This window comes from Cottoperca gobio, unplaced genomic scaffold, assembly GCF_900634415.1.
Source record: "Cottoperca gobio unplaced genomic scaffold, fCotGob3.1 fCotGob3_265arrow_ctg1, whole genome shotgun sequence".
Lineage (NCBI taxonomy): Eukaryota > Metazoa > Chordata > Actinopteri > Perciformes > Bovichtidae > Cottoperca > Cottoperca gobio.
The window spans coordinates 58,909-70,826 of record NW_021166882.1 but is presented as its reverse complement, the minus strand read 5'-3'; the positions used below and the strand labels follow the sequence as shown (position 1 = coordinate 70,826).

At 39.9% G+C, this 11,918-nt stretch overlaps 1 protein-coding gene across 1 annotated transcript in view; it reads right to left on the bottom strand.

Moving 5' to 3' along the window:
- Positions 1-37: 37 nt before the first annotated feature.
- The window catches only part of hspg2 (heparan sulfate proteoglycan 2), a gene marked incomplete at its 3' end in the record, with an annotated part of 64,582 nt that continues 52,701 nt past the window's right edge, over positions 38-11,918 (bottom strand). Inside the window, exons 11-28 of the mRNA XM_029426949.1 lie at positions 11,103-11,234; positions 10,679-10,823; positions 8,620-8,777; positions 6,976-7,116; positions 6,727-6,890; positions 6,288-6,467; positions 5,817-6,013; positions 4,946-5,093; positions 4,467-4,594; positions 3,871-3,957; positions 2,611-2,669; positions 2,333-2,394; positions 2,012-2,149; positions 1,159-1,332; positions 890-1,069; positions 532-650; positions 337-448; positions 38-151 (exon numbers count right to left, since the gene is read on the bottom strand). Coding sequence (XP_029282809.1) covers positions 38-151; positions 337-448; positions 532-650; positions 890-1,069; positions 1,159-1,332; positions 2,012-2,149; positions 2,333-2,394; positions 2,611-2,669; positions 3,871-3,957; positions 4,467-4,594; positions 4,946-5,093; positions 5,817-6,013; positions 6,288-6,467; positions 6,727-6,890; positions 6,976-7,116; positions 8,620-8,777; positions 10,679-10,823; positions 11,103-11,234 — 2,438 coding nt within the window. The remainder of the gene's footprint in view (positions 152-336; positions 449-531; positions 651-889; positions 1,070-1,158; positions 1,333-2,011; positions 2,150-2,332; positions 2,395-2,610; positions 2,670-3,870; positions 3,958-4,466; positions 4,595-4,945; positions 5,094-5,816; positions 6,014-6,287; positions 6,468-6,726; positions 6,891-6,975; positions 7,117-8,619; positions 8,778-10,678; positions 10,824-11,102; positions 11,235-11,918) is intronic.

The following is an 11,918-nucleotide window of genomic DNA, read 5'->3' as shown; positions in this document are numbered from 1 at the left end:
AGAAGAAGAAGAAGAAGGAGAAGGACTTAACACCCACCAGACACTTGCCGCTCTCCGTGTCACAGCTGCTGGCGTGCCCGTTGCAGTCACACCTCTCGCAGGTGCCCAGGTAGAGTCCTGAGCTGGTGCGAGTGTAGCCTGCATCACAGTCCTGCAATGGAAAAGACCTCAGTTGAGACACAAGTGACGCACTGCAGTCATCATCATCATCATCAGCTGGTGAGAAAGTGTTTTATTCTAAGTTACCTGTAAACATCTTCTCACTTGTCTTGATGCAGTGATGATGTCACTCTTATGTGCATATGTCTTGTATTATTATTATTATGGGATGTGTACCTGGCAGGACGGGCCTCTGTAGCCCTTCGGACACACACACTCCTCCACCTCCACAGCGCGCTCGTTCCCGGTGGAGCGAGGAACAGCGACGTCCATCTGGATGTCTGAGATGCTGTTCAACACAGAAACACATGATTAACAACAAACTTCCTGCTTCTTTATTTTGCTGCTGGTCCAGCTGTTCCCCCCCCCGACCTGCTCTCAGCCATGTTGTCTGCGTAGGTGGCTCTGATCATGAAGACGCTCACGTCAGCCAGCGCCATCAGCAGGTGCTCCCGGGTGCACGGCTGCCCGTCAGCACGCCGCCATGCAGACTGTGAGAGAACGACATGGATTACTCAAACAAACCTACGTAAGACGACCTGCGAGAGTCAGAGTTACTTTCTTCCCTTTGAAGGTTTGACTCAAGACATTTAAATAAGTTCAGGTCGTGTTGAGAGAACTGCTGCTGTTTATAATGAGGTGCTTCATGAACTTGTCCTCCGATCTTCATAAGCACAGATCAGGAAGACGTTGGTGGAGGAGGTGCTCTCCATGAACAAATGCAACGCACCTCCCTGAAGGTCACACTGACAGCTTGTGGGACTCGAGGCTGCGGCTTGTTGTGGGAGAAATGCTCCAGGAAGATACCGTTCCCCTGCAGAACCACATCTGGCTGCCCGTCGATCACCAGAGAGCGCTGAAACGGCTCGAAGCTCACCGTGTAGCGCAGCTCCCCGCCGTACGCCGTCACCTGGAAGCAACGCGGAGGAAGGAGACGCTCAACAACACTGAACGGTGGAAAGGTATTTCTCCCCATGAAGACCGAGAGGCTCCTCTCACCTTATCTCCTCTGAAGCTGTCGGGCAGCAGCCAGTAGTAGATGTCTCTGGGGACGCTGGAGAAGGAGCGGAACACGACTTCAGACGAGCCTCTCTGGGAGATTCCCTCAGAGATGGTCTTAGTGCTGCCGCTGTTGGAGAGGGAGAAGAGCTGCCCGCTCACGCCGCCTCGCACCTGACACACAAACGAGTCGTCTGAGTGACACTCTCACACATTATTCATCGTTAGGAAGATGTTTGTAACATACTGATGGTGGCGTGTGAAGGTGATGCGCTTCAGCTGCTTCATTTTGACTGAGATGGAAAACATTGTTTGATTGTAAACATCAAGGAATTCTAAAATAAAATAAATATTCACAACTTCTCTTGTCCCCAGAAACCGTCTGTTTACATTTTATATTTACTTTATTTATAAAGAATGCTGAACGCAGACAGCTACATGAGCTGTGATGAAGATGTTACAAGGACTGTGGTGTGCCGTAGTGATGAAGATGTTAGGGACTGTGGTGTGCAGTAGTGATGAAGATGTTAGGGACTGTGGTGTGCAGTAGTGATGAAGATGTTACAAGGACTGTGGTGTGCCGTAGTGATGAAGATGTTAGGGACTGTGGTGTGCAGTAGTGATGAAGATGTTAGGGACTGTGGTGTGCAGTAGTGATGAAGATGTTAGGGACTGTGGTGTGCAGTAGTGATGAAGATGTTACAAGGACTGTGGTGTGCCGTAGTGATGAAGATGTTAGGGACTGTGGTGTGCAGTAGTGATGAAGATGTTAGGGACTGTGGTGTGCAGTAGTGATGAAGATGTTAGGGACTGTGGTGTGCAGTAGTGATGAAGATGTTAGGGACCTGCTCACCTGGTCTCTGCTCCAGGTGGAGCTGGAGCACTGCTTGGTGACGCCCATACAGAAGCACTGCAGGCAGCCCTCAGGCCTCTCTGAGAGGTGGAAGAAGCCCGCCTTACACTCGTCACACAGATCGCCTGCCACGTTGTTCTGAAACACACACACACACGTGTTATACATCTGCCAGTCATAAAAGAAGACAGAAGAAAAGAGTAAGACATGTAAGACAATATAATAATTCTATAATACGATGTAATGTAACCCTATGTGTCTGGATGAGTTCACCCTTTAACAGCAGATGAATGTTTGAAACAGTAGAGCTGCAGTGTGTACCTTGCAGCTGCACGGTCTGCTGCTGGAGCTGATGCTTCCTTTGTTGTCACATTTGGCGCCTGCTGCAGAGAGAGAGCAATGGAAAGAAGATGACATGGGAGTGATCCATGCATACCTGAGCCCTGAGCACATACTACTGTAGTACCAGGGGAATACAGACCATAGTACTCGTTACACAGACCTGCTGTGCTCATACTGCCGGGTGCTAAAACTTCCAGGAACAGCCTGTCCTTTTCATGGCAGAATAAGAATCAGGAGTGAGCGGAACATATACTCACTTATAGCAACACAGTGTCCATTGGGCAGAAGAGGGTTCCCCTGGTAACCTGGAGAACACCTGAACGCAACAGAACCAAAGCAGATAGTTAAACAGAGCTTTGTTCCTCTGGATGATCTGAGTTTGACATATTTACACCTTTTGTTCTTCACAGCAGAACTTTTATTATAAGTCACATGACTTCACGTCACCACCGCTAAGCTAACGGCAGCTAATGTTCACCGTGACGATGTTCAACGTCCCCAAATTATTATTAAACATTATATTGTACATTATTATTATTATTACCTTTTTAATTTCTTTATCTATTTCTTTATTATTATTATTATTATTATTATTATTATTATTATTATTATTATTATTATTATTGTTATTATTGTTAGATATATTATATTATAGACCTTTTTTAAGACACAGAAAAGCTTCAAAATTCACAAGAAGATCTGCAACTAAACACAAATCTGTCTGTTATTTTCTCCATTTATTGATTAGTTGATGGAAAATGTGAAAAATGTGTTTCAGTGCCGAAGACGTCGTCTTCAGATGTCTCAGAAATTCTGATTTCCAATGCTATTTTATATTATTTTAATTCTGCTATTCTATATTATTTTAATTCTGCTATTTTATATTATTTGAATTCTGCTATTTTATATTATTTGAATTCTGCTATTTTATATTATTCTAATTCTGCTATTTTATACTATTTTAATTCTGCTATTTTATATCATTTTAATTCTGCTATTTTATATTATTTTAATTCTGCTATTTTATATTATTTTAATTCTGCTATTTTATATTATTTTAATTCTGCTATTCTATATTATTTTAATTCTGCTATTTTATATTATTTTAATTCTGCTATTTTATATTATTTTAATTCTGCTATTCTATATTATTTTAATTCTGCTAATTTATACTATTTTAATGGTACTTCAGCCTCATTTACATCAACACTGTGATTGTTGTACTCTAAATGATCTTATTCTGTCTAATCTTGTACTAATTGTTTCTGCTGTGAAGCACTTTGGGCTGCAATTCTTGTATGAAAGGTGCTATACAAATAAAGCTTATTATTATTATTATTATTATTATTATTATTATTATTATTATTATTTTAATTTTTATTGTTATTATAATCTGTATTAAAGTATAAACCCCTGTCATTAAATAATGACATCATTTCTTATAAACCACATTGCTGCCAGCTCCAAACAGTTTACAGCGTAACTTGAAGCACAGCGGATGATATCAGCTCCCTCACTTTTCACAGCGTCTTCCTGTATAGCCGGGCCTGCAGGCGTCACAGGTCGGCTGCAGGTCAACGTCCAGGAAGCAGCTGTCAGAAAACCTGCGAAGCCCATAGAGTAAAACAAAGATTAACATCTACAGCAGGTTAATGAGCAGCTATCATATCTGAAAGAGCTCAGCAACATTATATTCCCACTGATGTCCTGTGTGTGTGTGTGTGTGTGTGTGTGTGTGTGTGTATGTGTGTGTGTGTGAGAGAATGTATACTCCTGATAGTGCTGTAGGTATGTACGTGTGTGTGTGTGTGTGTGTGTGTGTGTGTATGTGTGTGTGTGTGTGTGTGTGTGTGTGTGTGTGTGTGTGTGTGTGTGTGTGTGTGTGTGTGACCAGTGGTGGAATGTAACTAAGTACATTTACTTAATTTAAGTTCTGTACTTAATTACACATTTTCTATTTATGTGACTTTATACTTTTACTTCACACAAGTGCTTTTACTAAAGTAAGATTGTGAATGCAGGACTTTTACTTGTAACAGAGTTCAGTATACACTTCAGTATTTCTACTTTTACTGAAGTATAATATCTGAGTACTTCCTGTGTGTGAGCGTACCGGCGCGAGGTCTCGTAGTACGGACAGGGGCAGGGCTTGCAGTCGTCGGGCCGCCCTCTGCTCGGGTCTCCGAAGTATCCGGAGCGACACTTGTCGCACTGAGAGCCTTCTGTGTAGTGCTGGCAGCTCTGAGGACACACACACACACACACACACACACACACACACATACACACACACACACACACACACACACACACACACACACACACACACACACACAGACACACACACACACACACACACATACACAGACACACACACACACACACACACACACACACACACACACACACATACACAACACACACACACACACACACACACACACACAGACACACACACACACACACACACACACACACACACACACACACACACACACAGGGTTTTCTAATGTTCTTAAGAGAATTGTGCACGGATCTTAAAACACAATCAATCCAGATGCAGGAAGAAGAAGTGCGAGAGTAATCTATTACCAGACAGTGTCCGCTGATGGGGTCACAGGCGCTGGCGTGTCCGTTGCAGTTGCAGCCGGCGCAGGTGCCGAGGTACGATCCACCGGGGACCCGCTCAAAACCGGAGGAGCAGGTCTCGCAGGACAGACCCGAGTACCCAGGAGGACATCTGGGGGATCATCACAACGTCACATGACAACACGACACAAACGTCCTCGTGGGGACAAGCTGAGAGGCAACCAGCTTTTACAGAGAGACACAAAATACAACAAAGGTCGCAGCCGACCAATCAGGACGCTCGGTCTGGGAAATGAAGTCGTATATGAGTGTTCACCAAAACATTCCTCGACATTGTTATTATGTATCTTGTATTCACGTCTGTTTTATGATAGTGAGCAATGTTTTTAAATTGTAAAGCATCTTTGAGTATCTAGAAAAGGGTTATCAATTAAATGTATTATTATGTTTTTTTCTTTCTTATTTATATATTTATTTATTATTATTGTTGTCGTCATCATCATTATTTTTTGTTGTTTAATGAATTATATTTTACTTGATATTTATTTATTATTATTTATATCTCCATGTAACCCTGAATATAATGAATTATAATTATATTACTAATAATGATCATTATTATTATTAGCTTTTAATTTCTTTATCTATTTCTTTACTATTATTATTATTATTATTATTATTATTATTATTATTATTATTATTATTATTATTATTATTGTTGTCATCATCATAATTTCTGATTATGTTTACTTAATACATATTTTACCATCTCTCCATGTATAGAAGTATTTAAATGTATAAACTGACCCTGAATATATTAATGCAATGATTATTAATGTTATTATTGTTATGATGTGTACAGGCTTCTCCCCACCTGCACTCCTCCACACCCTTCACATGACCCAGGATGCTGAAGTCCACGGTGGTGGTTTCCATGACGATGTCACTGAGCGCCACGCTGACCATGTGGTTGTCGTAGACGGTTCGGACGCTCATGCTGTCCAGACCGGCGAGCGTCATCATCAGCTCCTCCCGGCTCACAGCGCGCCCGTTGGAGTGCTGCCATTTGTCCTGCAACAACAAGCGCACGTGTTTATTAATAATTGTGGTTATGATGATTATTATTATTCATATTAATAACCCTGTCCTGCTCATTCTGATGCTTGTTTACGTTGACCACAATAAACTAAACTAAATATATTATGACATTTCATCACAAACCTTTACTTTTTATGAATTTTTAATGACATACAGATCAGATTTGGTGTTTTTATGCAGTTTTCTAAATAACGGCACGTCTCAGCAGCAGCACAGGCTCGTGCACAGTTGTCTCTGAAACACGTACTTCAGTGAACTTGACCTCCCTCTGGTTGAGCAGTCCGGGAGGGGCGGGGCTTCCTCTGCGATACACCAGCCTGCGTCCGTTTCCAACCAGCGTGACGTCGGGCTTCTCCACAGGCTCCGACAGGCCGCGGGCCAACGTGTAGCGCACCTTGAACTTCAGGGATCCTCCGTACGACTCAATCTGAAATCACAGCAGGACTTTAATGGACAATTAGTTGAATTGTATTTCTTTTCATCTCTTCAACGGGCCTTTATTTGGGACCGACTTTAATTCCTTTCTCAGAAAGAAACTCAGCAAAGATGTGAAATATATCAATCTGTTCAGCTTCACACGCTTTCTGTGAAACGAGCTGAAGCCTTGACCAAGAATTTAAATGCTACTTTGTGAAAACATGAAGCCACTAGTGAAATGTGTGACGGTGTTGTATTGGACTCGTCACCTTGTTGCCCAGGAACTGTCGAGGCAGCGTCCAGAAGGAGTCAAGGTTGAGGAAACGTCGGGACAGGTCAACCAGCTGGAACTCTTCCATCTCAGGGTTGATGAGCAGCTGCGTGGAGGACAGAGGGGGCGTGCCCGGCCGGGACGGGTAGGTGACGTTCACTCCTGGAGGTGAGAACAACAGACACTCAGCATGTTTCTGCTCAGAATGACTTCTCATCTATTTCAGTCGACAGTTTAGCTTCAGTGCCTTTGAAGTTTTCCTCCTCTGTGAAGCGCAGGCTGATCTGGTTGCGGTAGCGGCCGGTGTTCTTGCAGTTCTTGGAGAGTCCGGCACAGAAGCAGGACACGCAGCGTCCCTCCACACTGAAGTGACCCGCGGAGCAGTTTCCTGCAGAGACAACAGACACAGGGCTTAACAGGGAGGACGGACAAGAACAATCAAACACTTCCTTCTCGTCTCTGTTGAGCTGCACATCGGGCACTGGCGAGAGAATGGCGGTGAGGAGGATAAGTTTATGATCTAAAGCGAGCATTTCAAGGATCCTGGAAACTGGAGTTCAGTTTGGTGGCGTTACAGGATGATGCCAAACTCTAACTAGGGCTTTCTATATACAGTATATATACCGTATATATATATATACAGTATATATACTGTATATATATATACAGTATATATATATACAGTAAATATACAATATATATACAGTATATATACTGTATATATACTGTATATATACAGTATATATACAGTATATATACAGTATATATATATATATACAGTATATATATATATATACAGTATATATATATATATACAGTATATATACTGTATATATACAGTATATATACTGTATATATATATATATACTGTATATATATATATATACTGTATATATATATATATACTGTATATACTGTATATATACTGTATATATACAGTATATATACAGTATATATATATATATACAGTATATATATATATATACAGTATATATATATATATACTGTATATATATATATACATGTATATATATATATACTGTATATATATATATATACTGTATATATATATATATACTGTATATATACTGTTTATATACAGTAAATATACAATATATATACAGTATATATACAGTATATATACAGTATATATACTGTATATATACAATATATATACAGTATATATACAGTATATATACAGTATATATACTGTATATATACTGTATATAAACAGTATATATACAGTATATATATATATATATACAGTATATATATATATATACAGTATATATACAGTATATATACAGTATATATACAGTATATATACAGTATATATATACTGTATATATATATATATATATATACAGTATATATACTGTATATATACTGTATATATACTGTATATATACTGTATATATATACTGTATATATACTGTATATATATATACTGTATATATATATATATACTGTATATATACTGTTTATATAGAGTATATGTATCTTTATTTGACTAGGAAGTCACAGTGAGATTGTAGATCATGATATAACATATGTTCTGGTAATTCAAAGTCTGTATGAAATAACTACATGTTGTGAACTCCTGTGTGAACTAAAAACATGACAAATAAAAAGTAAATTTTTCCATTTAAAGAGATTTTCCAAGTGATTTGCGTCAGTGTTTGTTAATCAGTCAGCGTCAACATGTATGACGATATCTTCATCGTCATACATGTATTTATACAAGTTTGAGAACCAGAAGAATAAAACGGACGTCAGTGAAAGTAAAAACTGACTTTGTCACGTGGATTTCTGAAAAGAAAAGTATATTCTTCCTGTAACTGCAGGCCATTCACAGTAAAACGCAGTGTTTATGAGCCCTCAGTGTCAGTACCTGGATTTGGGCCGGTGGTGAGTGTTAGCACTCCGTCAGGGATCCCAAACACCAAGCCTTTAGCGTTGATGGCCTCGCAGGTGTAGGCGCCCTGATCCGCCTCCTTCACATCGCGGATGGTCAGACTGCCGCGGCCGTTCTCGCTGGTCATAGAGATCCTGAGGAAACAGAAATACAAATGAGCGCTTGTACAGAACAACGGAGATCATAAATATATGATAACTAGTCCTGTTAATAACTAGTCCTGTTAATAACTAGTCCTGTATTAATAACTAGTCCTGTTAATAACTAGTCCTGTTAATAACTAGTCCTGTATTAATAACTAGTCCTGTTAATAACTAGTCCTGTTAATAACTAGTCCTGGTAAAAACTAGTCCTATTAATAACTAGTCCTGTTAATAACTAGTGCTGGTAATAACTAGTTCTATTAATAACTAGTCCTGTATTAACAACTAGTCATGTTAATAACTAGTCCTGTTAATAACCAGTCCTGTTAAAAACTAGTCCTGTTAATAACTAGTCATGTTAATAACTAATCCTGTATTAATAACTCGTCAAGTTAATAACTAGTCCTGTTAATAACTAGTCCTGTTAATAACTAGTCCTGTTAATAACTAGTCCTGCATTAATAACTAGTCATGTTAATAACTAGTCCTGTATTAATAACTAGTCCTGTTAATAACTAGTCCTGTTAATAACTAGTCCTGTTAATAACTAGTCCCGTTAATAACCAGTCCTGTTAATAACTAGTCTTGTTAATAACTAGTCCTGTTAATAACTAGTCTTGTGTTAATAACCAGTCCTGTGTTAATAACCAGTCCTGTGTTAATAACTAGTCCTGTTAATAAATAGTCCTATATTAATAACTAGTCCTGTTAATAACTAGTCCTGTTAATAACTAGTCCCGTTAATAACCAGTCCTGTTAATAACTAGTCCTGTTAATAACTAGTCATGTTAATAACTAGTCCTGTTAATTAGTCCTGTTAATTAGTCCTGTTAATAACTAGTCCTGTTAATAACTAGTCCTGTTAATAACTAGTCCTGTTAATAACTAGTCCCGTTAATAACCAGTCTTGTTAATAACTAGTCCTGTGTTAATAACAAGTCCTGTTAATAACCAATCCTGTGTTAATAACCAGTCCTGTGTTAATAACTAGTCCTGTTAATAACTAGTCCTGTATTAATAACTAGTCCTGTATTAATAACTAGTCCTGTTAATAACTAGTCATGTTAATAACTAGTCCTGTTAATAACTAGTCTTGTTAATAACTAGTCCTGTATTAATAACTAGTCCTGTTAATAACTAGTCTTGTTAATAATTAGTCCTGTTAATAACTAGTCCTGTTAATAACTAGTCCTGTTAATAACTAGTCCCGTTAATAACCAGTCTTGTTAATAACTAGTCCCGTTAATAACCAGTCTTGTTAATAACTAGTCCTGTTAATAACTAGTCCTGTTAATAACTAGTCCCGTTAATAACCAGTCTTGTTAATAACTAGTCCCGTTAATAACCAGTCTTGTTAATAACTAGTCCCGTTAATAACTAGTCCTGTTAATAACTAGTCCTGTTAATAACTAGTCCTGTTAATAACTAGTCCCGTTAATAACCAGTCTTGTTAATAACTAGTCCCGTTAATAACCAGTCCTGTTAATAACCAGTCCTGTTAATAACTAGTCCTGTAAATAACTAGTCCTGTTAATAACCAGTTCTGTTAATAACTAGTCCTGTGTGGCATCTGACTCTTGCTGTAACAGTGAGCAGATGTTTCGTGCGACCACACACAGCAGCCGACGCCCAGCATGACATTCATCCAGAAGGTTTTGCACCACAAAGATCTTCTCAGTAATTAGAGTCACACGTGTAAATAAAGCTCACACTCAGCACATGGATCAGTCCGGGCTGTCGACTGGTGTCTCTGCGGCTGCAGATCCATTAGATCATCAGATGCAGATGTTTTGTTTGCAACATGTTTCAGAAAGTGTTTTCCATAAACTCTGAGTAATCTGTGTAATATGTGTGTGTTAGAGAACAGAAGCAGAGTTTCCCAGCAGACCCACCTGCCGCTGAGAGGGATGTGCCCCCAGTTCAGTCTCCAGGTGATGATGGGTGTTGGCACTCCAACAGCCTGACAGGTGAACGTCACCGTCGCCCCCCGGGCTGCCTGAATGGATTCTTCCGGAGGGCTCGTCACGGAGGGAGGGGCTGCAACGTGTCAAGGAGACAATTTAACCACATAATAAATGCACATGTGCAAGAAACGCTGGCGTGGGACTGGAATGTGGGGGATGAGTGGAGCTCATGAATGCCTAAAAGTCAGAGGAAAGATTATAATTGTCCGCTGTGGACGGACAATCCCCCTCCAGTTCTCAGGAATGGATGCTTCACAAAAAGCTCTGTGTCTCACAACACATGTGTGAAAGGTTGTTAACATTAGTCACAGTGTGAACAGCAGCAAGAAGAAAGATCCAGTGGGAGACTTACTGCAGCCGTACTCATCCGAGCGGTCCGGGCAGTCCGGCTCGTCGTCACACTGGTAACTCGCTGGGATGCAGGTGCGATCGCTCAGGCATTCAAACTGCTCCGGAGCGCACCTGTCGCCTGGACCCTTTGTGGCTGGAGGGATGAGATGCAGTTTACAGCAAGTGTAAGCTGTTAACAGTAACAGTCGTCTCACTTAACAAAGCTAATGAATGATGACATGTTTAGCCGCATGTCATCATTCCGTCGCTGGCTCTCACGGTGGTGTCCAGATAATGATGTGGGCTTCGTAGACAATTGGCGGACTTTCTGGGGAAGGCCTGGTCTGATTAGGAGTGACGGCATCCATCCTACTTTGGCTGGAGCAGATCTCATATCCAATAATATTACACAGTCTATTAGTGGACCTAATCCATGACAACCCAGAGTTGAGACCAGGACAAAGAGTTGTAGTCTTACACACTTCTCTGTGCTTCTTTCCGGGCAGTCACCCACTCAAATCCCCATAGTGACTGTGTCTGCCCCACGACCACTGAAACTAATCAAGTCTATGGTTAACAGAAGAGGAGTTATACATGAAAACCTAATTAAAATAAACACCACCACTGCAAAAGTGCAACTAAATCAAAAAATTAAATGTGGGCTCTTAAACATCAGATCTTTATCAACGAAAGCTGGATTGGTAAATGATTTAATATCAGATAATAAGATTGATTTATTTTGTCTCACTGAAACCTGGCTGAGACATGAAGAATATGTCAGTCTAAATGAATCTACTCCACCTGGTCATATTAATACTCACATTCCTCGAGGTACTGG